Source organism: Dendrobates tinctorius, unplaced genomic scaffold (genome assembly GCF_039654945.1).
Source record: "Dendrobates tinctorius isolate UK_male_01 unplaced genomic scaffold, ASM3965494v1 ptg000009l, whole genome shotgun sequence".
In the NCBI taxonomy this organism is placed as follows: domain Eukaryota; kingdom Metazoa; phylum Chordata; class Amphibia; order Anura; family Dendrobatidae; genus Dendrobates; species Dendrobates tinctorius.
In genome coordinates, this window is record NW_027361677.1 from 21,289,777 (window position 1) to 21,314,501 (window position 24,725).

The 24,725-nt window shown below is 45.0% G+C and overlaps 1 protein-coding gene across 1 annotated transcript in view; it reads left to right on the forward strand.

Annotated features, from left to right (window-relative positions):
- Window positions 1-529: 529 nt before the first annotated feature.
- The window catches only part of LOC141095541 (nuclear pore membrane glycoprotein 210-like), a 43,788-nt gene continuing 19,592 nt past the window's right edge, over window positions 530-24,725 (forward strand). Inside the window, 33 exon segments of the mRNA XM_073581594.1 lie at window positions 530-535; window positions 1,183-1,340; window positions 1,718-1,859; window positions 4,615-4,798; window positions 5,862-5,955; window positions 6,189-6,339; window positions 6,437-6,509; window positions 6,628-6,786; window positions 7,914-7,982; window positions 8,071-8,180; window positions 9,278-9,418; window positions 9,585-9,719; window positions 10,565-10,720; window positions 10,899-11,088; window positions 11,891-12,036; window positions 12,127-12,342; window positions 12,419-12,592; window positions 12,724-12,916; window positions 13,268-13,356; window positions 13,430-13,534; window positions 13,715-13,816; window positions 14,123-14,245; window positions 16,355-16,482; window positions 16,999-17,131; window positions 17,220-17,282; window positions 17,615-17,794; window positions 18,586-18,666; window positions 18,831-18,962; window positions 19,037-19,165; window positions 19,260-19,351; window positions 19,430-19,604; window positions 19,675-19,849; window positions 19,995-20,216. Of these exon segments, the coding sequence (XP_073437695.1) occupies window positions 530-535; window positions 1,183-1,340; window positions 1,718-1,859; window positions 4,615-4,798; window positions 5,862-5,955; window positions 6,189-6,339; window positions 6,437-6,509; window positions 6,628-6,786; window positions 7,914-7,982; window positions 8,071-8,180; window positions 9,278-9,418; window positions 9,585-9,719; window positions 10,565-10,720; window positions 10,899-11,088; window positions 11,891-12,036; window positions 12,127-12,342; window positions 12,419-12,592; window positions 12,724-12,916; window positions 13,268-13,356; window positions 13,430-13,534; window positions 13,715-13,816; window positions 14,123-14,245; window positions 16,355-16,482; window positions 16,999-17,131; window positions 17,220-17,282; window positions 17,615-17,794; window positions 18,586-18,666; window positions 18,831-18,962; window positions 19,037-19,165; window positions 19,260-19,351; window positions 19,430-19,604; window positions 19,675-19,849; window positions 19,995-20,216 (4,426 nt within the window).

Genomic DNA, 24,725 nt, shown 5'->3' on the forward strand with positions numbered 1-24,725 from the left:
GGTATAGGCAGGACATAATGTGGGTGCCGATAGTTCTCTGCGTCTACGTTGTGGGGGTATAGGCAGGACATAATGTGGGGGCCGACAGTTCTCTGCATCTACGTTGTGGGGGTATAGGCAGGACATACTGTGGTGGCCGACAGTTCTCTGCGTCTACGTTGTGGGGGTATAGGCAGGACATAACGTGGGGGCCGATAGTTCTCTGCGTCTACGTTGTGGGGGTATAGGCAGGACATAACGTGGGGGCCGATAGTTCTCTGCGTCTACGTTGTGGGGGCCGATAGTTCACAACCAGTTGTGATTTTGCATAAAGGCTAAAGTGACTTTCCACTTGTTTTGTACACAAGACCAGTGTATTTCGCACAGCAGCCAATCAGATTGCTCCTTCCTGCTCAATCTATAATGTGATTGGCTCTTGTGGATGCCTCTGCTTTTTTGTATGGATCGTACCATTTTCCATCCGCTGAGTGGAATGGAACAGCCCAACTGTCACACCTGATCGCATGACTTGACGAAGACGACATGATTGATGGCGGTGGGTGGTCAGACCAATGTGAATGGATTTTTTCCTGTTTGTAGGCGGATTAGAAATGACTAAATAGATTAAAAAAATAAGATTATAAAGTGTAGGGGATAAGTAGTGGCCCAGATCACAATCCAGTTCTTCCATTTGCCTCGGAGGGCGGCCGTGTGGTAGGCCATAAAGGACATGTAACCACTATGGGATGGCGTCTTATTTACATATGCTTACCTGTGGGATCTGCAATGAGTCCTAGAAAAAATGGGTGTAAGAGTAACCTATTCCTAATAGGTGCAGAACGATGGGATCGGAATGCGTCAACTGGCCACACGTGGGTCACACCGCCCCTATCCGATGATTGTAATTAATGGGACACTGCTTGTTAAAGTGGAATATAGCCTGCCAAATGAGCGCTGACCCACCTAAGGGTGTGTTCACACCGGGCATTTTTCCGGCAGTCAAACAAGCTGACACACGGACCTAATACCAATGAGAATCTGATCCAAAACACTGATGAAAATAGGTCCAATTATTTCATGTACAAATTCCCCTCAAAAAACTGATGTCTGAACAAGGACTAAGTTCTAAACGTGTTTGAGTTAATGTATTGGTCAGTTTAACCTTTGTTTGATCTTTTCTGAAGCTTTTCCTTGTGACTGGAGAGATCCCACATATCCATCGCATTGTACACCGGACTCTTTGTCATTCTGCGAGTTACCACTGAGGCCTCCAGGTTGTCTGTTCCCAAAGTTCTCCTGCCCTTCTTCCCAGGGTTGGAGGTCCCTTACATCATTGAGGCTGCCGGAGGATGCTATACCTGGTTAGTCGTATTCTTCTGTGCCATTATAGGGATACTGCTTTTGGCAAATCTGGAATAATCCCAGAGAAATTTTGATGCCAAACCAAAGCTGAACTTCATGATCACTCCCACTGATTAAACCGTGGAGTTTGAGGCTCCAACCTGCCAATGTACCCTAGCTCTCTTTCCTACTCCTCATCATGGTCTTGGACTAAGACTCTTAGTGGTTTGACAGAGGTGTAGGGAGCCATTACTAGGCATAATACCATATACCCCACTGGTGCAGCCCAATTTGTATGCAGTACATGGTCTTCTCATCCCAAACCTTCTGGTTATAAAGCCAGGTCTATGTACCAAAATGTGCCATTCCTAATGTGAACATGATGTTTTACCTGTAGGTATGTTCACCACACAGAGATCATCTCCGTGACACCAATATTTGAGAACAACACCCTGTGCTCACAGAAAGCCGTCTTAAAATGCAAATCACAACAGCCCACGTGTCAGGCCATGGTAGTGATTGCCAAAGAGATAGGTAGGTAATAGAGATAGACTGTGCCTAATGATGACCAAGAGACAGTTTGTGCCTAATGGTGGTCAGCAGACAGACTGTGCCTAATCATGGCCAACAGACACACTGTGCTTAATGGTGGTCAGCAGACAGACCATGCCTAATCATGGCCAACAGACACACTGTGCTTAATGGTGGTCAGCAGACAGACCGTGCCTAATCATGGCCAACAGACACACTGTGCTTAATGGTGGTCAGCAGACAGACCGTGCCTAATCATGGCCAACAGACACACTGTGCTTAATGGTGGTCAGCAGACAGACCGTGCCTAATCATGGCCAACAGACACACTGTGCTTAATGGTGGTCAGCAGACAGACTGTGCCTAATCATGGCCAGCAGACACACTGTACTTAATGGTGGTCAGCAGACAGACCGTGCCTAATCATGGCCAACAGACACACTGTGCTTAATGGTGGTCAGCAGACAGACCGTGCCTAATCATGGCCAACAGACACACTGTACTTAATGGTGGTCAGCAGACAGACCGTGCCTAATCATGGCCAACAGACACACTGTGCTTAATGGTGGTCAGCAGACAGACCGTGCCTAATCATGGCCAACAGACACACTGTGCTTAATGGTGGTCAGCAGACAGACCGTGCCTAATCATGGCCAACAGACACACTGTGCTTAATGGTGGTCAGCAGACAGACCGTGCCTAATCATGGCCAACAGACACACTGTACTTAATGGTGGTCAGCAGACAGACCGTGCCTAATCATGGCCAACAGACACACTGTACTTAATGGTGGTCAGCAGACAGACCGTGCCTAATCATGGCCAACAGACACACTGTGCTTAATGGTGGTCAGCAGACAGACCGTGCCTAATCATGGCCAACAGACACACTGTGCTTAATGGTGGTCAGCAGACAGACCGTGCCTAATCATGGCCAACAGACACACTGTGCTTAATGGTGGTCAGCAGACAGACCGTGCCTAATCATGGCCAACAGACACACTGTACTTAATGGTGGTCAGCAGACAGACCGTGCCTAATCATGGCCAACAGACACACTGTGCTTAATGGTGGTCAGCAGACAGACCGTGCCTAATCATGGCCAACAGACACACTGTGCTTAATGGTGGTCAGCAGACAGACCGTGCCTAATCATGGCCAACAGACACACTGTGCTTAATGGTGGTCAGCAGACAGACCGTGCCTAATCATGGCCAACAGACACACTGTACTTAATGGTGGTCAGCAGACAGACCGTGCCTAATCATGGCCAACAGACACACTGTGCTTAATGGTGGTCAGCAGACAGACCGTGCCTAATCATGGCCAACAGACACACTGTGCTTAATGGTGGTCAGCAGACAGACCGTGCCTAATCATGGCCAACAGACACACTGTGCTTAATGGTGGTCAGCAGACAGACCGTGCCTAATCATGGCCAACAGACACACTGTACTTAATGGTGGTCAGCAGACAGACTGTGCCTAATCATGGCCAACAGACACACTGTGCTTAATGGTGGTCAGCAGACAGACCGTGCCTAATCATGGCCAACAGACACACTGTACTTAATGGTGGTCAGCAGACAGACCGTGCCTAATCATGGCCAACAGACACACTGTGCTTAATGGTGGTCAGCAGACAGACCGTGCCTAATCATGGCCAACAGACACACTGTGCTTAATGGTGGTCAGCAGACAGACCGTGCCTAATCATGGCCAACAGACACACTGTACTTAATGGTGGTCAGCAGACAGACCGTGCCTAATCATGGCCAACAGACACACTGTGCTTAATGGTGGTCAGCAGACAGACCGTGCCTAATCATGGCCAACAGACACACTGTGCTTAATGGTGGTCAGCAGACAGACCATGCCTAATCATGGCCAACAGACACACTGTGCTTAATGGTGGTCAGCAGACAGACCATGCCTAATCATGGCCAACAGACACACTGTGCTTAATGGTGGTCAGCAGACAGACCGTGCCTAATCATGGCCAACAGACACACTGTGCTTAATGGTGGTCAGCAGACAGACCATGCCTAATCATGGCCAACAGACACACTGTGCTTAATGGTGGTCAGCAGACAGACCATGCCTAATCATGGCCAACAGACACACTGTGCTTAATGGTGGTCAGCAGACAGACCATGCCTAATCATGGCCAACAGACACACTGTGCTTAATGGTGGTCAGCAGACAGACCGTGCCTAATCATGGCCAACAGACACACTGTGCTTAATGGTGGTCAGCAGACAGACCGTGCCTAATCATGGCCAACAGACACACTGTGCTTAATGGTGGTCAGCAGACAGACTGTGCCTAATCATGGCCAGCAGACACACTGTGCCTAATGGTGATCAACAGAAAGACTGTGACTGTATGTATTTTTGCCTACAAATATTTTTCAAAATTGAGGCTTGTTAAAAATGTTGCACTGTTTGCCATCTACAACATTTGTGCTGTGTTGTCTATAGGATGGGTTAATGGAGAATTGGTCAGTGACCCCATTCTGATGGTCCAATAGGAGGTTTTCTAACTATTTTATCTGTCTTTTTCTAAGCTCCTCTCAGCTGATTTACGACCACAGACCACATCAGAGTTGAATGTGACAGAAAAAAAAAGCCTGTAAAAGCCAAACGGTGCAAAATTTTGAATAACACTAAATTGCAAAAATGATTTTATAGCCACAAATACATGCATTTAAGGTTTTTTTGTTTTTTTTTTAAATGGTCTACCAAAAAATGGACAACCCCGTTTTTTTTTTTTACATTCTTCAAAATGCAATTACTTACAAACCTGTCTTACTTGCAGTAACCGGACAAGTCTTGCGTTGGGATGTGATTGTGGATCTCATAGTGACCCTGGAGATTGAATTGCGGACTCGAAAGCTGTATGTGGACGACGCTCCGGTGGAACTTACTGTTGCCGGGTTAGACAAAGAAGGTGTGCAACTATAATTTTAATCACTTCATACCAGCATACTTCACTCTTAAGAGCTCCGCTCCTCTTTTTCCTGGCTCTCTGTTTGCCGGGGAGCGGTGCGCTCCTAAAGAAAGACAATGCCAACCCGTGGCTTGGTTGTGCCATTGGTCCAAACTACGGCAGCAGCATCAGAGGAGCGCAGGAAGATTGAAGCTACCTGGATCCTGGGTCAAGGGCTAAACTGTATCGGTGTCAACATGGCGCCATTACAGTTGATCCCAACCACTCTCCATCCTGTAGACCAAGGGTTGCTATACGTTTATGGGGTGCTGGTGGCACAACAACTTTCCTGCATTGCGCCGCCTGTGCAACCCCTTCTGTATGCATGGGAAAGAAAACACAGTCGCTCAGATTGGGCGAGTACAAACTTTTTTGTTTTTTTGCAGAAGGAAAAATAAAAGGTGGTATTGTTGGCGTTAAAGAGGTCATCATTGCTTGTTTAGGTGGCATTAACCCTTTCTTAGGCTATGTTCCCATAATGAATTTTTTGCGCTGCATATTTTTGAAAAAATGCAAGTAACCCATTTTACTTGATGGGTGGAGAAAATCTGCAATATCATAAACTCACCAAAAGCTCATCATGGGAATGTAACCTAAAGGGGAAACTCAAGTCATTGTTTTTTAAGGTGAATTCAAGGTGCATTATTGCAGAATTTGGGGCCACAATACTTGCCTTGCCCGGAGCCCTGGAACCACAGCTCATACGGACACAAATTTCACTGGTGCAGAAATGAAAACTGCTTCCATCAGATATCACATGAATTCTGAATGGAAAACGCAGCTAGTGTTTACGGTACACGCAGATTAGCCCCGTGAATTAATCAGCCTCGGATTATTGCTGCGGATTCTGTGGCAAATACATATTAGATTTTTTACAGTTTACGTTTCTTATAGTGTATGTATAGTGAACATCCACTCTAAGAGACTAAGGGGAAAAAAATGAAAATACGATTTAATCACTGGCTACAGGCGATCAGAAATCATCCGCTTGTGACATTGAGCTTCGATGCTTTGCAACCGACAGGTAATATCTTCAGCAGTTTGGCCGGGATAAGCTTCCAGTGGATGGTGATGACGGATGAATCTACAGGAATCCCCGAAACATCTACAAAGATCAGGTGAGGAAAAGGAGAAATAATTGTAGATTGTAATTACTTACCCCTTAAATTGGCTCTAAGGGGGCAGATGCAATGTAAATATTATACAATATTATATTTCCCCTTTTCACATGTAAAGCGCCATGGAATAAATGGCGCTATATAAATGCATAATAATAATAATAATAATAAATGCTTCTGTTGGGGATGATGTATCCCTGACATCACTATATGATCAGTGATTTTCCCTGTAGGATTCTGCGTTACACGGAGACTCAGTATTACATCCCTGAGTATATCATATCGATGGAAAAAGCTGGAAAACAGGGAGATATTGTCCTGGTGTCCGGAGTCAGCACAGGAGCCAGCGTTGTCAAAGTGCGGATAGAAGGTGAATTTTACAAGGTGAGATCTGTTGACGTTGGTGGTCCCGCGCTGGGGTCTTTATACTGTTAGCATCTCCGGCTCACAGTTTCCATTGGAAATGCTTTGCTCCCTGCAGCACACACCTGTGACCAGTATACGCATGGTGCTGCGAGGTCCTCCTGCTACAGAAGGCTCACGTCCACTTCCAAGTGCGGAGACTGGTGGACCATAAAGTTACAGGTGCCCGGGGTGTAACAAGACAATGGTGGTGAATGGCAACTTACCCTAAAGACCAAATGAAGATATTCACGTGTTTCGTACTTGCAGGGATGGATCCACCTTTGGCCAATTATATACTGCAGCTGGGGAACCAGGTGCTGAGTCCAGGAGGCGACCCAGAATTTCATGTGGCTGAGCTTGATGAAACCTCCCTTAAAGCGATGGCTCTCCAACTGGGCTGTGCCAACCTGATCTTCACCCACAAGAGTATCCTACGCCACCGATTTAGGATTCCTGCCATCTTTTATCTTGGGTTATTCCTATGTGGCCAGATAATTTATTAAAGAGTTACTGAACTTTATTATTAGTAATATTATTAATTTTGTTTTGCATTGAAAGTTATGAAAATTTGCAAATCACTTTATTATTGGATTTGTCATTATTCCAGTAAAATATGGCATATAAGTAGCTTCCAAATTCCTCTTTTTCCCCCAGTCTATCTTTCTGCCTTTAGCTGCATTAATATCGCAATGTACACATTTGGAGTACAGATGATGGCAGTGATGGGTCGGCTCCTGTCACTAAGGCCTCAAATATGTTGTAAGTGGGGAAAACAAGATAATCTTGTAGTTGCGATGCCTTTTAATGGCTAACAAATATAAACACGAGGCCTCGTGCACACGTCAGTGATTTTTCATCAGTGTTCTTGATCAGATTTTCATCAGAGTTTAGTCAGTTTTTCTCAGATGAGAAACAAGCAAACAAAAAGTTTTTCTATCTTCTTCTATCTAGCAGTCAGTGAAAAATGGAGAGCGCACGGATGGCATCCGATATTTTCACTGACCCACAGACTTGCCTTGTCGAGTTTGATCTGGCATGTCTCCACAATATTGCACAGGCCAATCATGGACACGTGCACAGACCCATTAACTATCACAGGTACGAGTGCTAATCCTGAAAATCACAGATAGCACTCGTATGAGAAAAACTGATGTGTGAATTAGGCCTTACTCCGGAGAAAAGGCTGCTGTGGGGGATTGCTCTGAAAAGAGAATACAGGAGGTGACCGATCACTGCCATCATCTGTACTCCAAATGTACTCATCATCAATACAGCTGATGGCAGGGATTGGAAGCTAATAATATGCATTTTTTTTTTCGCAGGAATGAAGGCAAATACCCAAATAATATGATTTTCAAAGTTTCTGAACTGTCCATGCTAGAGAAATTATAAAAAAAAATGAGTTTAATTACTCTTTAAACATCTGCAGATCCTCTGCTCTAGCGTCCTCCTGCTAACACTTCTTTGTCATGTTCCCTGGTGGGCTAGTGTTGTCCATAAAACCCCACACACCCTTGTAAGGATGTTACTGATAAAACTCAACGTGCCATTAGATATTGCCATGGCCGGCGGATCCAGCCTTCCTAACTGCACAGTGTGTGTGGTAGAGCCGGGATTTCTCGGTAAGTGTCACACCGCTTCTTTCACCCCTCCGCAGACCGAGATCAGCGACAAACATGTAGCATATAACGACTATGTTACTTCCCTCAGGGATTTCCATAAGTCCTGGAAAGCTCTGGATTTTGGAGGTAGAAAAATCGTACGAAGTCACCATTGAGGTGTACGACAAGATAAGCAGTCGTCGGGTCTATCCCTCACAGGTATGGACTCATGACTAATGTAATAAGTATATTCAAGTTCCACCATCTTAAAAAGGATCTGTGCACTGAAATAAAGGTGTAATTATTTTTACCTGGTGTAAATGCCGCTGCTCTCCTGAATCCGGAGAGGTTTTTCGTTTCTTCTTGCTCCTCTCCATTCCTGGGATATGGCCCCATCTTCCCTGTATATAAATCTAGTCTTAGTGTCCAAGTGGGTGTGGTCTTCTTATTGAGGAAACACCCACTTGGTTAACAAGATTAGATTTATATACAGGGAAAAAGGGGCCATATCTCAGGAATGGAGAGGCGCAGGAACAAAAGAAAAACATCGCCGGATACAGGAGAAAAGGGGCATTTACACTTCTGTAAGATATGTACTACAAATGCAAAACACATAAGCTCAATATTCATTAAGGCCTCTTTCACACTTCAGTTTTTTGCATCAGTTATAATCCGCCAAAAAGGCGGACAAGCGGATACGTTCTCAACTGATGTGAACGGATGGCACAGGATCCGTTTTCAGACGGATCCTGAAAATGAAGAAATTTAAAGGAATCGCTGGCCGGGAAGGAGAGAGAGAGAGAGAGAGAGAGAGAGAGAAGGAGAGAGAGAAGGAGAGAGAGAGAGAGAGAGAGAGAGAAGGAGAGAGAGAGAGAGAGAGAGAGAGAGAGAGAGAGAGAAGGAGAGAGAGAAGGAGAGAGAGAGAGAGAGAAGGAGAGAGAGAAGGAGAGAGAGAGAGAGAGAGAGAGAGAGAGAGAGAGAGAGAGAGATTTTTTTGTCCGGCACCCAGAAAGAAATTCGGGTTAAATCAGTGTCTGGAGGATCCGCCAGAGAAAAAAACGTTACAAGCTCCGTTTTGAAATTTTTGAGGATGGTGACGGACAGCAACTTTTGGCGGATCCTCACAAAAAACGGATGCAACGGCCAGCAATCCGTCACAATCCGCCATTAATGCAAGTCAATGGGAAAAAAAGGGATCCTCAAAAAAAATTTGAGGATCCGTTTTTTTTCAAAACCTGGCGGATTGTGACTGATTGTAAAAAACGGAAGTGTGAAAGAGGCCTAAGATCCTCTGTTTAATTTCTTCTTCTTAACAGAACCTACAGATCAGCGTTCAATTTCCTTCCGAATGTTTCAGTTTGATGTTTTCCTCCAAAAACGGGTCATACCATGTGGTACGCGCCATCCATACCAGTACCACGACCGTCAATGCATCACTTATTGGTGTTGATCCCGAGGTAAGATCAAAGGCATAAACTTACACCCAAAGTATTACAAAGCAGTGATGGCGGCGTGACTACTATGTCACCTGATGGCCACCGAATCCCACATGGTCATAGACACAGACATCGCTGTGGATCCTAGGGTCGTCTACAAATTAAATATTTCTCGTGTCATTGACAGGATGAACTCTGGACGTTTTCAAACCCAATTTCCCAGAAACAAGAAGTGAAAATTTTCTGGCCCATTATCCTGTCTCCCCAAACTCTGGCATTACCCACTTACCCAAGAAATGCATCCTATATGTACATAGTAAAGGTGAGGCTGGGAAAAACCTTCTTATATACTTTATAGCTTACAATAAAAAAATTTTTTCTATTGTTGCGTGTTACTAAGAAAAATCTATGTAAATACCAAAAAGAAGACAAACATTGTAACATTGATAGCTAATATTTTTATGCTTAAAGGTAGAATGTTTCTGTCATTTTTTGGACCTTAGAAGTATTTATATAAATTATATTTTTCTAGAAATTTTCAAGTAAACCAATTAATACACATAGTATAAAACTTAAATGGTTTGTAACAAGTATGTATATAGGATAGGGGATAATTCAGGGGTTTTATTGCTGGACCCTACACCTTTCCCAATAGCATGCGCACCTCCACACCATTCATTGTCTATAGGACTGCTGGAGATAACCAAGGCTTGGCTCTCTTTGGCAGTCCCATAGACAATGAATGGAGCGGTGGTGCACTCTCAAAAACTTTGGGATCCTATCCTCTATCCTGTGGATAAATTACCAACTTGGCTCCCATGATTGCAATTTATTACCCATCCACAGAAGACAGGATAAATGGCCAAACTATGGAGTTTTGACTACTAGGACCCCCACAGAATAGAACGAAGGTCTCTTAAACCTCTGTGTACATGGGGTGGCTGTGCATCAATAGCACTTCTCCATTTACGGCCTAAGGGACTCAGAGATAGCCGAGCGCTGGACCGAACCTTCTCCAACAGTCCTATAGACAATGAAAGTAGCTGCAGTCACATACAAGTGTAGTCTATACAATATATGCCTTTTTTACTATACAGCTAGGAGAGCTGGCAGCCGATGGTGGAAGCTATAATATACATAAAACTTTGCACAAAATGTTCGCCTTAGGCTGAGGGAGGCAGCGGGAACGTCTCCTGGTTTTCCACAAACAAGACCATCGCAAGTATCAACACCAGAGGCATCGTCATCACAGGAGGACAACCTGGCCGCTGCCTGATCCAGGCGAATGACATCGTGAACCCGCTACACAGCAGTCAGAGCCACGTAAGTAAGCCAGGACTTCTTATGCTGGACATTTGTTTTACACTGCCAGGATCGACAAAACAGATCCCTATTGTTGATTTTTTTTCTCCACAAAATCTTTTTTTGCCCTCTGCAACTTCTTTCAACTTTTCTTGAGTTTTATGTTGCGCTCTTGAGTTGTGCATCCATCCTTATCCAGGTTTTGGTGCTCCCGGTCACCTCTCTGGGGCTTCTTCCACCCAACGCTGACACACAGGTCGGCCGGGAGATAAATATTCCTGTAGTGGTGTACGGAAAATATCAGGACGCCATCATTGCCTTCGTAAACTGCTCTCTGCTTCTGCTGCACGTCAGCATGGACAAGGGTGGAGTGTTCAGCCTCCAAGAAGGTGAGATATACCGTATACCAACAACTATGTGTGACGCTGCAATACCTACGTTATCATGACCTCGGCAAGCAAGTCGTGAAAAATCCAGCCAAGCTTTCTTTCTTTTGTGATCTGCTTGTCGAAGTAATATAGGCGTCACAACACGCAACGGCTTTCATGGCTAAAGTAGCTGCGCCATTGACCGCTACTGTCGGTGATTCAGCTGCTTCAAGTTAATAAAGCAGTTCTTCCAGGCTGCTCTGTTGAAGGGGCGCGACTGCCGACATCATGCTGATTGACAGCCGGCTTCCTGCACTAAGGTAGCATGATGACGGAAGTCAATCAGCATGATGTTGGCAGTAACGTTCATCAACAAAGCACAGCGGAAGAGAAGCCGTTGCTCTGACATGATGGCAGCGGGGGCGTCAAAATGTTTTTTTGATTTTGGCCACCCTCCCAAAATGGTTTGGTAAAGTTGTTCTGGATGTAAATTACTGTATGAATATTGGCGCTGCTCCAATATCAAGGCAATATTAGAAGGCCACAGTCGTATGGGAGGACACGGCTGTGCTGAATTATGAGCTAGAATAGGGTAAGCAGATGGTGAGAAGTATAGGTTGGGCTCTGTGCGAAGTTTTGCATTTAATACTGTGTTCTTGCAAATAACGTTGGCATAAGCACCATTAAAGTTTGGCAAAAGAAGTGGTGTCTGCGAGTGGTGCCTTGGGGTAATGGATGAAGAGCTCCACTCCGGATTGCTGCTTCTTGAATAATAAGGGCTCCTTCTGCTACTAATTTGATAATATGGCTTCCTCGGCAATAGACAGATGCACGTTTGCACCACCATCATGTTCCTGCTTGAAGATACTTGCACAAAACCCCAGACACATTGTCCTCAAAGTCAGTGTAACAACAGATGATGGGGAATGCCACAATAGAACCATGTTCTCAGCCTATAGCCCTCTTAAGGTACATGTATAAGCCTTACATTTTTTTTGGACACACTTCGCTTTCATCTGGTTGCTACTCAGTTTTTCTCTAAATCACTTGTTTTTGCAGGCAGTGGATCCAGTGCACACCTCGGTTCTTTCCCTCCTGTCCACCAAGGTCATGGTGTTTGAAGGTGGTCCAGGCCCATGGCTTCTGGAGCCAACCAGTTTCTTTACGTGGCTCACTGCAGAAGACTGGAGCAGCGTTCAGATTCGCCAAATTGGAGATCCGGCAAAGCAGATATTATACATGTATCAGGTCCAGTGCACCAAACTAGGAGAACAGGTGAGCGAGCGACAGAAAACTTTGACATTGTTGGACACATTATTGATGTAGGTAAAATGTTGCCTTTATCGTGCAGATTTTGACACTCCAATTGGGTAATAATCCTGCAATTCTAAATCCAAGACCATCTGTGGAAATGGTAGAAGTCAATCTTATCTGTGCCCTTCCTGCGAGCATGAACTTTTATCCAATGCATTCTGCACTCGGTGGAGCGCCGCCATGTCCCATCCTGAAACATAACAAGCAACTTGTAAGACCTTTTGTTCTTGATCTGTTCCTTCTGTAGACATAGTAGAACTAACATAAGACATAAATGTTCTTTGGAGAAGATATCAGACCTGAATCCAGTCTTTGTACAGCCTGTCGATATTCTTTATCTAGATGACCGTGTCCATGTTGAGGGACACAAAACTGGAGCTGATCATTTTAGACCAGCACAAGAGGAAATTTGATAACTTCAGCTCACTGGCAATAGATTGGACCTCTTCCAACGAGACCATCGCTCATCTATCTTCCAGCCATGGCATGCAGGAGATACCAAAGAGTCATGGCACCGGACAGACATGGTTACACGGTGAGTGGTCAGGCTTCAGTTACACAACATACAACAAGCTGATGTCAAGACGTTTCAATAATTTTCTCCAAATGTGCCACATCTTATTGATGGCTAACTGGAAATAAGTAACTAGTGCCGTAAGACGGTATAGTTCCAATTCAACTGAAGGATGCAGCAACGTTGGTTAGGAACACAATGTGCAAAGGATTGCTGCATGAATTGGTATGGTGGAGGTGAGAAGGGTAAACGTCACTTGGAACATTTTTATTGGCATCGACTACCTTCACACAACAGTGAGAGCCAAGATATAAAAGTGCAGGATAATGGTGCACTGCATCATAATCATATGATGATAATGGCTTCCCATAGGTCAGCATCTTCTAGAAGCGAAGAACATAAGAGGGACATCTTCCATCAGCATCACCTGTGCCGGATACAAGTCCTGGGTTCAGGTCAAAGTAAGTGAAAAAAAAAAATCCTAATATTGTGGAACAGAGGCGGCAAATATCACCAAGACCTTTCTAATAACAGGATACGTCATCGATTTTCATCACCACCACGATGGAGCTGTCCATGGTCGACGACGTGTCCATTTCACCTGATGACATCACGATGTTCAATCACCGAAACGTTGAGGTGAGCTGGACTTTCACTTCAAAAATGCCGAAAGATGTCATGCTAAAAGCCGTGCTTGGCTTCTAATGGCGCATTTTAACTAAGGTGCATGTTGTATCGTTGGCCATGTCCTTTGATAGAAATACAGAATTTTTATGTAACGATGTGATTAAAAATATATATATTTTTTTAACTTTGTAGGAAATGTTTAATTTAGTGGAAGGATCGGGATATTTCCTGGTGAACGTTAGCGATCCCCGGATTGCATATTCCGCGTCTGTAGAAGCAGAGAACACGGTGCAGGTAACAGGGAGCTGATGTAGATAGTGACATTTAATGAATATTCTGCATGTAAGACAGAAAATAGAGGTTTACTTTTTATTGCAAAGCCGCAAACACTTTTGATGACTAAGTTCACACTGACTATAGTGAGAGTATTTGCATTTTAGCAGATGCCTCCAATTTGCGGACAAAAAAAATTGCATCAATTATTGGGATGTCTCATCAGCGAGGCTGAGAAACATAACTCTATACTGTTAGTGGTAGAGTCTATACCTCTATACCATGTGAGAAGAGCAAAAACCAAAAGACATCTGCATCTTTCTCCAGGTGATCCCTCTGCACCCCGGGACTCTGACATTGGAGGTACATGACCTGTGTATCTTATCCTCAAACCATGTCACCATCCACATCTCCAACATCTATAAGATGGAGATTAATTTGTTTGATAAGGTAATATTTTCATATTGCTTTTGTGTTGTCACGGACTATCCACACTATCCAGTCACACCAGCTAATAAAATAATGTTCTTCAACTCCAAGAAGCGCTAATGAAGTTAATGGGGTTATCCAGGTCATAGATGGCCCCTCCTTAGGAAAGGTCACCAATATCAGAATGATTGGAGACCGAATGGTGGCATCCCTGCCGATAACTACAGGTCCCGAAGCAGATGGATGAAAATATCAAGTGCATCAAAGTTTTTAGAGCTGGTATACTTCAAAGAACGCCTGAAGGAAAAGGAAAAATGGCTTGAAAAATACCTGGTGGAAAAAATATAGTAGTAGATATAACTTCTTTGAAGTGTCTCCTGATGGAATCCGCTCCAAACTAGGCACTGTCCAATCAAAAGGCTGCAAAAAGCTCTGACAAATTGCTTTAAAATAACTTTTGGACTTTAAAAACATCTCCACAAATTCCCCAAACATGGAGCATTTCATGAAGTGGTTTCCACGAGGGTTTTTGACCACATAAAAAATACTCCTGCCTGCACAAAACCTTAGAGGTGTATGGCAGCTGCATATACAATTTCCCCTATCAAAAGCACATACATGATTGGCAGAACTGAGCATGTAAGTGTATGGGGGCAACTTAAGTGATTGCCGTTGGCTGAGCAAAGTGGTATGACCACCCTTAGGCCAGCCATGCGCATTAGATGGCTGCCGGCAAAAAGATTGTTCCCATACTCTTCCATACACAGGAATACTTGTTCAGCCTGTGTTCTGTATGATAAAGATGCCAGACTTCCACGTCATCCGGCGCCATATTTCAGGGAGAACAATGTAATCGGCAGTCAAAAATCAGCCATGGATAGTAATGAAGAGAAAAAATAAAGATTTTCCAGCTTCCAAAAAAATTCCAATTTATTGTAGATAAAACAACATGAAAGAATAGACAGCAGTTCACATGGTGTGAGATAAGGCTACACGTTTCGAACAGAACACTGTTCTTTCTCAAAGGTTTGAGAAAGAACAGTGTTCTGTTCGAAACACGTAGCCTTATCTCACACCATGTGAACTGCTGTCTATTTTTTCATGTTGTTTTATCTACAATAAATTGGAATTTTTTTGGAAGCTGGAAAATCTTTTTTCTCTTCATTATTATCCATGGCTAATCCATGGCTTCCGTGCTTCCCCGCTCCACAGGCTATTAAGGTGAGCTGTTTTTTTTTCTTCTTTGGCAAAAATCAGACATGCCTGATCAACATCATTTGGCCAGCGCCTTGATACACATTAGACCGTCAGGCAAAACCATCGATATTGGCAGGTCTGGCTGACATAAGCCTAATGTGTTTGGCCACCTTTATTGCATGAGACTCCAGCAAGACAGTTTCTTCATCATCTTGCATGATCCTCGCCAATGTTCCTGTGACTCAGTGTCATGAGGCTACCACAAGAGAGTGGCGTCAGACGTTCGCAGAGCCTGGTGCCACATACACCTGCGGTGGTTAAAACGGTTTCACCGTTCTATTAGCAGTTCTGGCTTTCTTTCTGGTTTAAACGGCTTAGTTGGATTTCTGGAATATTCTCTTTATCAGCTATTCTGAGTTTGTTTGTTAGTCTGAGCAGGAATAAGAACCCTCCTCCTTGCTTCTGACCTTGCCAGTGATAGTTCATTCTGCCTGGTTTGGTGTTGGAGGAGCAGTTCATGTTAGGAGAGTTGTTCTGGAGATTGCTGCATGGCGATGGTTTGAGTGCCTATCCTCATCCTCTCCTGTTTGGTTTGTCCTATCTATCCCTCCCATGTGTTACGCTCTGTTGTTTGAGTGAATTGTATGGTTGTAGGTTTTTTTTTTTTTATCCCTGTCTTTCTTGGGCTGTCTGGTTAGTGTAATCCTATATACTCCGGCCTCACATCTACTTGGGTGAGGGAGGGAACAGATATGAGCTAAGATAGGAGCATAGGAAGGCACATGCCACTGACGTCACCACCTTCCGGGTAATCTGGGGGACAGGGATAGACTAGGGTGCCCTATAGTTCGAGGGATCAGGTAAGCGCCCACAGCCCCTAGTCACTGCGTGACATATAGTATACACACTTTCACCTTTTGTGTTTTTCTCCAGGTGGAAGTTGGAAAGTCTGTAGATGTCTCGGTGAAAGTCTTGGATTCTTCCCATAAGCCGTTCCTGAATAAATACTTCAGCATCATGCAATTGAGTGTCCAGAGCTCCAGTTCTATCGTCATTCTCAAGTAAACAATCCCCTTCCCATCTAAAACCCTTCACTAACAACCAGAGAGGTTCTCATCCATCCCAATATTTCACAGATTCCTACTCTTCTTCTTTTCCCTCATTCCAAATTATTACTCCACCATTGACCACAGGTCAAATCTATGTGAAAAATTCAACACTTTTTCAATCACTAAAAAAGAAGGTAACTGGAAAACATTTTGAGATAAATCACAAAACGTCACTGGTGGGGGGTCTGTACCTTGTGAGCAAGCCCCAATTGTGCCAAATTGGAGATTCTGACTACAGGCACAGAGGGCCAAAGAAGTCCTAGCTACAGGATGATGGGGCATGGCATTTCTTGTAACATGATGGCATTCATTCTAGGGACTAGTAGGGATCAGTTGTGCCCTTGCAAATCAGCAATAGAAATGATTTTACAAACATACTATATTAGTTTTTTGTAATTTGGTCCCATGTTAATTAGTAACTGGGAAAAATATCACAATGTCGTTTCTGCGTAAACTTTTCTTTTTCAGACTACTGCCTGAACGTGACAAGTTCTCCTGGAGATACCTCCTTCATGGCACCGATGTAGGACAGGCACCGATGGTAGCGACCGCACATGATAAAGCCGGGAGGAAGATAACATCAGATCCCCATCCGGTGGAGGTGCGATGGCCATCACTGGTGCCTGCTGTAATAAATGTCCTATATTCTCCCATTATGTACAGTACACACATGCTGGATTTCTCCGTAGGTATTTGCACCTTTCCGACTGCTCCCGGAGAAGCTGATACTGATCCCTTACAATATGATGCAGGTAAGAGCTTTTTTTTCTATAGTTTGTAACATGACTATTTTTTTTCTTTGCACCGCTCTTCTGGAAAAATCAAAGAAAAAAAATCCAATATCTATAAAGTATATAGGGACATGCAGCAATGGACCCTGATGCCCGAGGAGTAACGATCGGCAGAAAGAAGGAGCTCACTAGTAAATCCTGCAAGGGTCACCCAACACAGGCATCACATATGGCATACAGTATCTGCTCCACAGATCCAGGACTTGTTTATCTTTGGTCAATATATTGGGTTCACCCTACCACAGACTCGGACCTCTTATCATTTTGACTAGTTCTTCATATGGATTTTCCAGGATACGTCCGAGGGAGGACCGCAGCCACAGTGCAAAATCCAATTTTCCATCATTAATGACAGCGTGGCCACTATAAATGAAGTGGGTGAGGTGACTGGATTAGCCATCGGAACCACCAAAATCAGAGGAACTGTTCAGGCCAGAAGAGAAGATAATGGCCAAACCACGGTGTTTTCCCAGGTAATGACTTTATACAGATTTTAGGAAAAAAAAATTTCATTGAGAGATTTTTTATCTCTGTAGAACCCCCCCCCCAAAAAAAAAGTGCTTTTCTCACCCTCCCTGGGTTGAGTGCTGAGTCTCCACTGCTGCTCCTGGTGTCTGTTATTGTCTGCAACGCTCAGTGCTGAATCTGAGAAGGATGAGTTAAACCATACTTGTTTTTGTAAAACACACTGTAGCCAAGGGACGGGGGTTTTCTAAAAGTGTAGTTTGAAGGGTTCCTCAACTGGAAGCTCTCATAAACAGCTCCCCTACTATGCTGGAATCCTGAGTATTGAGTTGAGCAATCATGTAGGTAGACCACGTCTTTATGCCTGCCAAAAAAGACATTACGCCACCAGAACCAAAGTTTACCCAACTATATGGAATAGCTTAATCGAGGGTCCTGTCTGAATCTCGTTTTCAGGGGTGGTAACCTCGAAGCAGTGCTCAGCGAAGAGCACAGTATAAATGGGAATGTATCCACAGTTATGTGATTTTCATCTTTAACCTTTAAGTTGACCATATGAAGTCAACAAAATGCTTGTTCAACCTTCCGTATGAGTGTGCATGTGTTCTCAACTGGGACAGTTGTGGGATCGTCTTATCTCCCCTGAGAAAAGGATTGGGTCTTAAAATTCAATATGATCGATTCTTCTTTCTCCTGAGGTCATCTGTGGAGGGAAAGTGAAAAGGACCCCCATACACATAAGGTAATCGGTTTTGCCCAATATTTCTAAAAACATGACACCATCTGTTTTATCTCATAGGATGAGATCGTGGTCGAGGTCGTTTATCTGGAAGCGATCAGGATCCACGCCCCCGTGACCCGTCTAATTACATCATCGGAGGTCTATACAGCAGCTCCCTGCCGTCACCCTTAACCATAAATTATTCAGGCAGCTTTTCTACACTTGTTTAGTGGAAATGTTAGATTAATGCATCTAAGTCTAAACGAAGGTCAACGGTTCCCATTAATGGGCACAATAACAGTGAAATCTCTTCCATGTTGCAGATGCCTGTGTATGTGATGGGGGTCTCCAGCACACAGACACCATTTTCCTTTAGCAATTCAAAGCCTCCTTTGCAATTCTACTGGTCTTTAAATGAAAGAGATGTGGTGACCTTGGAGCCACGTATGATCGAGGTGATAAAAAAAAAGTGACATCTCTCATGTAGATATTTTCACGATGAGCAAGAATTGTATTTTTCTATTTTCAGGCATCCGTACAGTTGCGGCCAGAGTTAAACTTTGCTCAGTTGGTTCGAACTTGGGCCGTTGGACGTACAGTGTCTGGTGGCCAGTTTGAGGGCAATACCACAGAGCTAAGAGACCAAGTACAAGTCGTGGTGAGTCTGGTTCTGACGGTTCTTCTTTTAATAGTCATCTGCAATGATGGGTTTTCCAAGACTTAGACTGTTTCTTTTTCTTTCCGGAAAAAAGGTTTTACATCGCCTCTCTCTTGTGTTCTTCAAATGTTCGGCTCAGCAGATCCTAATGGCTCCAAATTCTTATCTCACTGTGACTACAAACAAGTAAGGAGCACAGAATATTTCCAGTCATTTCTTTAGAACAGGTGGATGACTTTCCGGTAATTGTACCCTTACATGTAGAGATGGAGGAGCTTCCGTGACTTCTTACTTGCTTCAGTCCTTTCCCAACTCTTCGGTGATTGAAGACGATGGGCAGGGGAACCTGAGAGCTGGAGGCATTACCGGATCCGGCATCCTAAAGGTCACAGCAGTAGAACCATTCGGAATTACCCATAACCTTGTCGTTGGAGCGCAGGTAGGAGGCAATACTCAAAAACAAGAGTATGACGTAATTTCCTCTTAGTCCTATTCTAATCCTTTTCCAGGTGGCTCCTGTCTCCTACCTAAGAATTGATGTCAAACCCAAGCTCCATATCAGAAGTGGCCATCCACTGGCCTCGTTTCCGGTCGGTATAACCTTGGAGCTCATTGTGCACTTTTACTCTAGCGTTGGCGAAAGATTCCATGCCCAGAAAACCCAACTTCGTTTTGCAACAAACAGGTACCTGAAAATTGTAGACTATGAAGAAAAATGGGAATCATGGGTACAAATAATTATTAGCTGATCCCAAAGAACACTACCAAAGGCCGTCCATTTGCCTTCACATAGTCAGGCATTACTCTTTGTGTTTTTTCTTCTCTTACGGAGATGATCTCCTACTAATCTAACCAGGCATTACGAATTACATCTTCATGATAAGGACAGTGACGCAAGGAGATACCCTCCTGAGAGTCTGGGATGAAGCACATCCAGGAATGGCAGATTTTGTGGCAATATCTGTAGAAGACGCCATATCGCCAGAGCTTAAACAGCCCATTGAAGTAGGAGAAGTAATTTGCTTCAGTACAGAGCTGGTCAACAGTAATGGTGAGATTAGTACCAGTATGGGTTCAACTGGTGAGGTCGATTCTCTAAGTTGTAGGTCAGGGTGAGCAGCAGAGAAGGACAACCAGATGTTCATGTTATGTTGAACAGTGAGGTCCAGTAGAACTGGTGTATCAGCAGTGCTGGAAGTACTAGATGCAGCAGAGCAAAATGTACAGGCAGCAAGTTAATGCAAGAAATATGGAAAGAATACGGGAATAGCAGAGGTGAATAGACAATTGAAAACCTTGTTGCAGGAAAGTAGAGAGTGCAGACAGCACCTTGGAATAGCAGTGCAGGATTGTAGAGGGTGCAGACAGCACCATGGAATAGCAGGCAGGATAGTAGAGGGTGCAGACAGCACCATGGAATAGCAGTGCAGGATTGTAGAGGGTGCAGACAGCACCATGGAATAGCAGTGCAGGATAGTAGAGAGTGCAGACAGCACATTGGAATAGCAGTGCAGGATAGTAGAGAGTGCAGACAGCACCATGGAATAGCAGTGCAGGATTGTAGAGAGTGCAGACAGCACATTGGAATAGCAGTGCAGGATAGTAGAGGGTGCAGACAGCACCATGGAATAGCAGTGCAGGATATAAGAGGGTGCAGACAGCACCATGGAATAGCAGTGCAGGATAGTAGAGTGCGCAGACAGCACCTTGGAATAGCAGTGCAGGATAGTAGAGGGTGCAGACTGCACCATGGAATAGCAGTGCAGGATTGTAGAGAGTGCAGACAGCACCTTGGAATAGCAGTGCAGGATATAAGAGGGTGCAGACAGCACCATGGAATAGCAGTGCAGGATATAAGAGAGTGCAGACAGCACCATGGAATAGCAGTGCAGGATAGTAGAGGGTGCAGACAGCACCATGGAATAGCAGTGCAGGATAGTAGAGGGTGCAGACATCACCATGGAATAGCAGTGCAGGATAGTAAAGGGTGCAGACAGCACCATGGAATAGCAGTGCAGGATATAAGAGAGTGCAGACAGGACCATTGAATAGCAGTGCAGGATAGTAGAGGGTGCAGACAGCACCATGGAATAGCAGTGCAGGATAGTGGAGGGTGCAGAAAGCACCATGGAATAGCAGTGCAGGATAGTGGAGGGTGCAGACAGCACCATGGAATAGCAGTGCAGGATATAAGAGGGTGCAGACTGCACCATGGAATAGCAGTGCAGGAGGGTGCAGACAGCACCATGGAATAGTTGTGCAGGATAGTAGAGGGTGCAGACAGCACCATGGAATAGTTGTGCAGGATAGTAGAGGGTGCAGACAGCACCATGGAATAGCAGTGCAGGATAGTGGAGGGTGCAGAAAGCACCATGGAATAGCAGTGCAGGATAGTGGAGGGTGCAGACAGCACCATGGAATAGCAGTGCAGGATATAAGAGGGTGCAGACTGCACCATGGAATAGCAGTGCAGGATAGTAGAGGGTGCAGACTGCACCATGGAATAGCAGTGCAGGATAGTGGAGGTTGGAGACATCACCGTGGAATAGCAGTGCAGGATAGTGGAGGTTGGAGACATCACCGTGGAATAGTAGTGCAGGATAGTGGAGGTTGGAGACATCACCATGGAATAGCAGTGCAGGATAGTGGAGGTTGCAGACTGCACCATGGAATAGCAGTGCAGGATAGTAGAGGGTGCAGACAGCACCATGGAATAGCAGTGCAGGATAGTAGAGGGTGCAGACATCACCATGGAATAGCAGTGCAGGATAGTAGAGGGTGCAGACATCACCATGGAATAGCAGTGCAGGATTGTAGAGGGTGCAGACAGCACCATGGAATAGCAGGCAGGATAGTAGAGGGTGCAGACAGCACCATGGAATAGCAGTGCAGGATTGTAGAGGGTGCAGACAGCACCATGGAATAGCAGTGCAGGATATAAGAGGGTGCAGACAGCACCATGGAATAGCAGTGCAGGATTGTAGAGAGTGCAGACAGCACATTGGAATAGCAGTGCAGGATTGTAGAGGGTGCAGACAGCACCATGGAATAGCAGTGCAGGATAGTAGAGGGTGCAGACAGCACCATGGAATAGCAGTGCAGGATATAAGAGGGTGCAGACATCACCATGGAATAGCAGTGCAGGATTGTAGAGGGTGCAGACAGCACCATGGAATAGCAGGCAGGATAGTAGAGGGTGCAGACAGCACCATGGAATAGCAGTGCAGGATAGTAGAGGGTGCAGACATCACCATGGAATAGCAGTGCAGGATAGTAGAGGGTGCAGACATCACCATGGAATAGCAGTGCAGGATTGTAGAGGGTGCAGACAGCACCATGGAATAGCAGGCAGGATAGTAGAGGGTGCAGACAGCACCATGGAATAGCAGTGCAGGATTGTAGAGGGTGCAGACAGCACCATGGAATAGCAGTGCAGGATATAAGAGGGTGCAGACAGCACCATGGAATAGCAGTGCAGGATTGTAGAGAGTGCAGACAGCACCATGGAATAGCAGTGCAGGATTGTAGAGGGTGCAGACAGCACCATGGAATAGCAGTGCAGGATAGTAGAGGGTGCAGACAGCACCATGGAATAGCAGTGCAGGATATAAGAGGGTGCAGACAGCACCATGGAATAGCAGTGCAGGATAGTAGAGTGCGCAGACAGCACCTTGGAATAGCAGTGCAGGATAGTAGAGGGTGCAGACTGCACCATGGAATAGCAGTGCAGGATTGTAGAGAGTGCAGACAGCACCTTGGAATAGCAGTGCAGGATATAAGAGGGTGCAGACAGCACCATGGAATAGCAGTGCAGGATAGTAGATGGTGCAGACAGCACCATGGAATAGCAGTGCAGGATATAAGAGAGTGCAGACAGCACCATGGAATAGCAGTGCAGGATAGTAGAGGGTGCAGACAGCACCATGGAATAGCAGTGCAGGATAGTAGAGGGTGCAGACATCACCATGGAATAGCAGTGCAGGATAGTGGAGGGTGCAGACAGCACCATGGAATAGCAGTGCAGGATATAAGAGAGTGCAGACAGGACCATTGAATAGCAGTGCAGGATAGTAGAGGGTGCAGACAGCACCATGGAATAGCAGTGCAGGATAGTGGAGGGTGCAGAAAGCACCATGGAATAGCAGTGCAGGATAGTGGAGGGTGCAGACAGCACCATGGAATAGCAGTGCAGGATAGTAGAGGGTGCAGACTGCACCATGGAATAGCAGTGCAGGATAGTGGAGGTTGGAGACATCACCGTGGAATAGCAGTGCAGGATAGTGGAGGTTGGAGACATCACCGTGGAATAGCAGTGCAGGATAGTGGAGGTTGGAGACATCACCATGGAATAGCAGTGCAGGATAGTGGAAGGTGCAGACTGCACCATGGAATAGCAGTGCAGGATTTTTAGAGGGTGCAGACTGCACCATGGAATAGCAGTGCAGGATAGTGGAGGTTGCAGACTGCACCATGGAATAGCAGTGCAGGATAGTAGAGGGTGCAGACAGCACCATGGAATAGCAGTGCAGGATAGTAGAGGGTGCAGACATCACCATGGTGATAGGAACTGAAGGAGTTAAATTGAGTTCTGTCTATGTTGCATTCTCTTGTTTAAAACCTTATCTGTTCTTCGAGGAGATGTCTCAGACATCTCCCTTGTGAACCAAGGTCAAATACCTCTGCTTTTTCGCCTAAATGACTTTCTTTGTCGAAAACAAGTTGTAAAATCATTTGTACTGCGCATGTCTGTAAAATGTTTAAATTCTTTACTATAAAAGACGGAAGCCTAACTGATAAGCCAGAGGCGTCTTGGCAGGCATCCCGAGTGGTATTATACAGCTGGTGTCTGTGTAGTTCTTCTCGACGGAGCTGATTTAATTAGAGACATATGGTGCTTCACACCTAAGAACATCGGTCCTTCAGATGAAAGAGTAATCTGAGGGATCCCGACAGTTTCCTGGCGCCCGGAACAGGGACCTGATATAGGCACCTCTCCAAGACTACCCGATCTACAGACCACTCCAGTTACTGATGAAATTGTGAACAGCAGACCTAAACACCTGGCCAGGTAAGAGATCAATTTTTCTCTTCTCTGCTCTTCATAATCTATCATTATAACTAAGGTCCGTATAAAGGGGAATCTAGTAGAGGAGGGGGCCGTAAAATCAGGTCCATATAAGAACTCTGAGGAAATCGGGTGTGACACGCATATGTAATTTCTGCTCGAATGAGAGGTTACTGTAGGTTCTGTGTGTGCACAGCTATTTTTAGAAAAAGAGCTGATGCAAATCAAAATGGGAGAGGTCTGACATTCTGGAATATAAGGCTGGGTGAACAGTTCATACTGCGCAGCCCGGACGGACAAGTTTTTCACAATAGACGATTCCGCACTAGGAATAGAGGAGGTTGTTGAGTGACTGCCTTGATTTGAAGGACTGTGAAAAGTAGACAAATAAGCTGCACAGTAGGTATTCGTTCAAAGAGTGGTGATATTGCCTAACTGGGTCATGTGACAGCGTCCTTTCGGGGAGGTCACCGCCTAAGCTTAAATCAACACCCT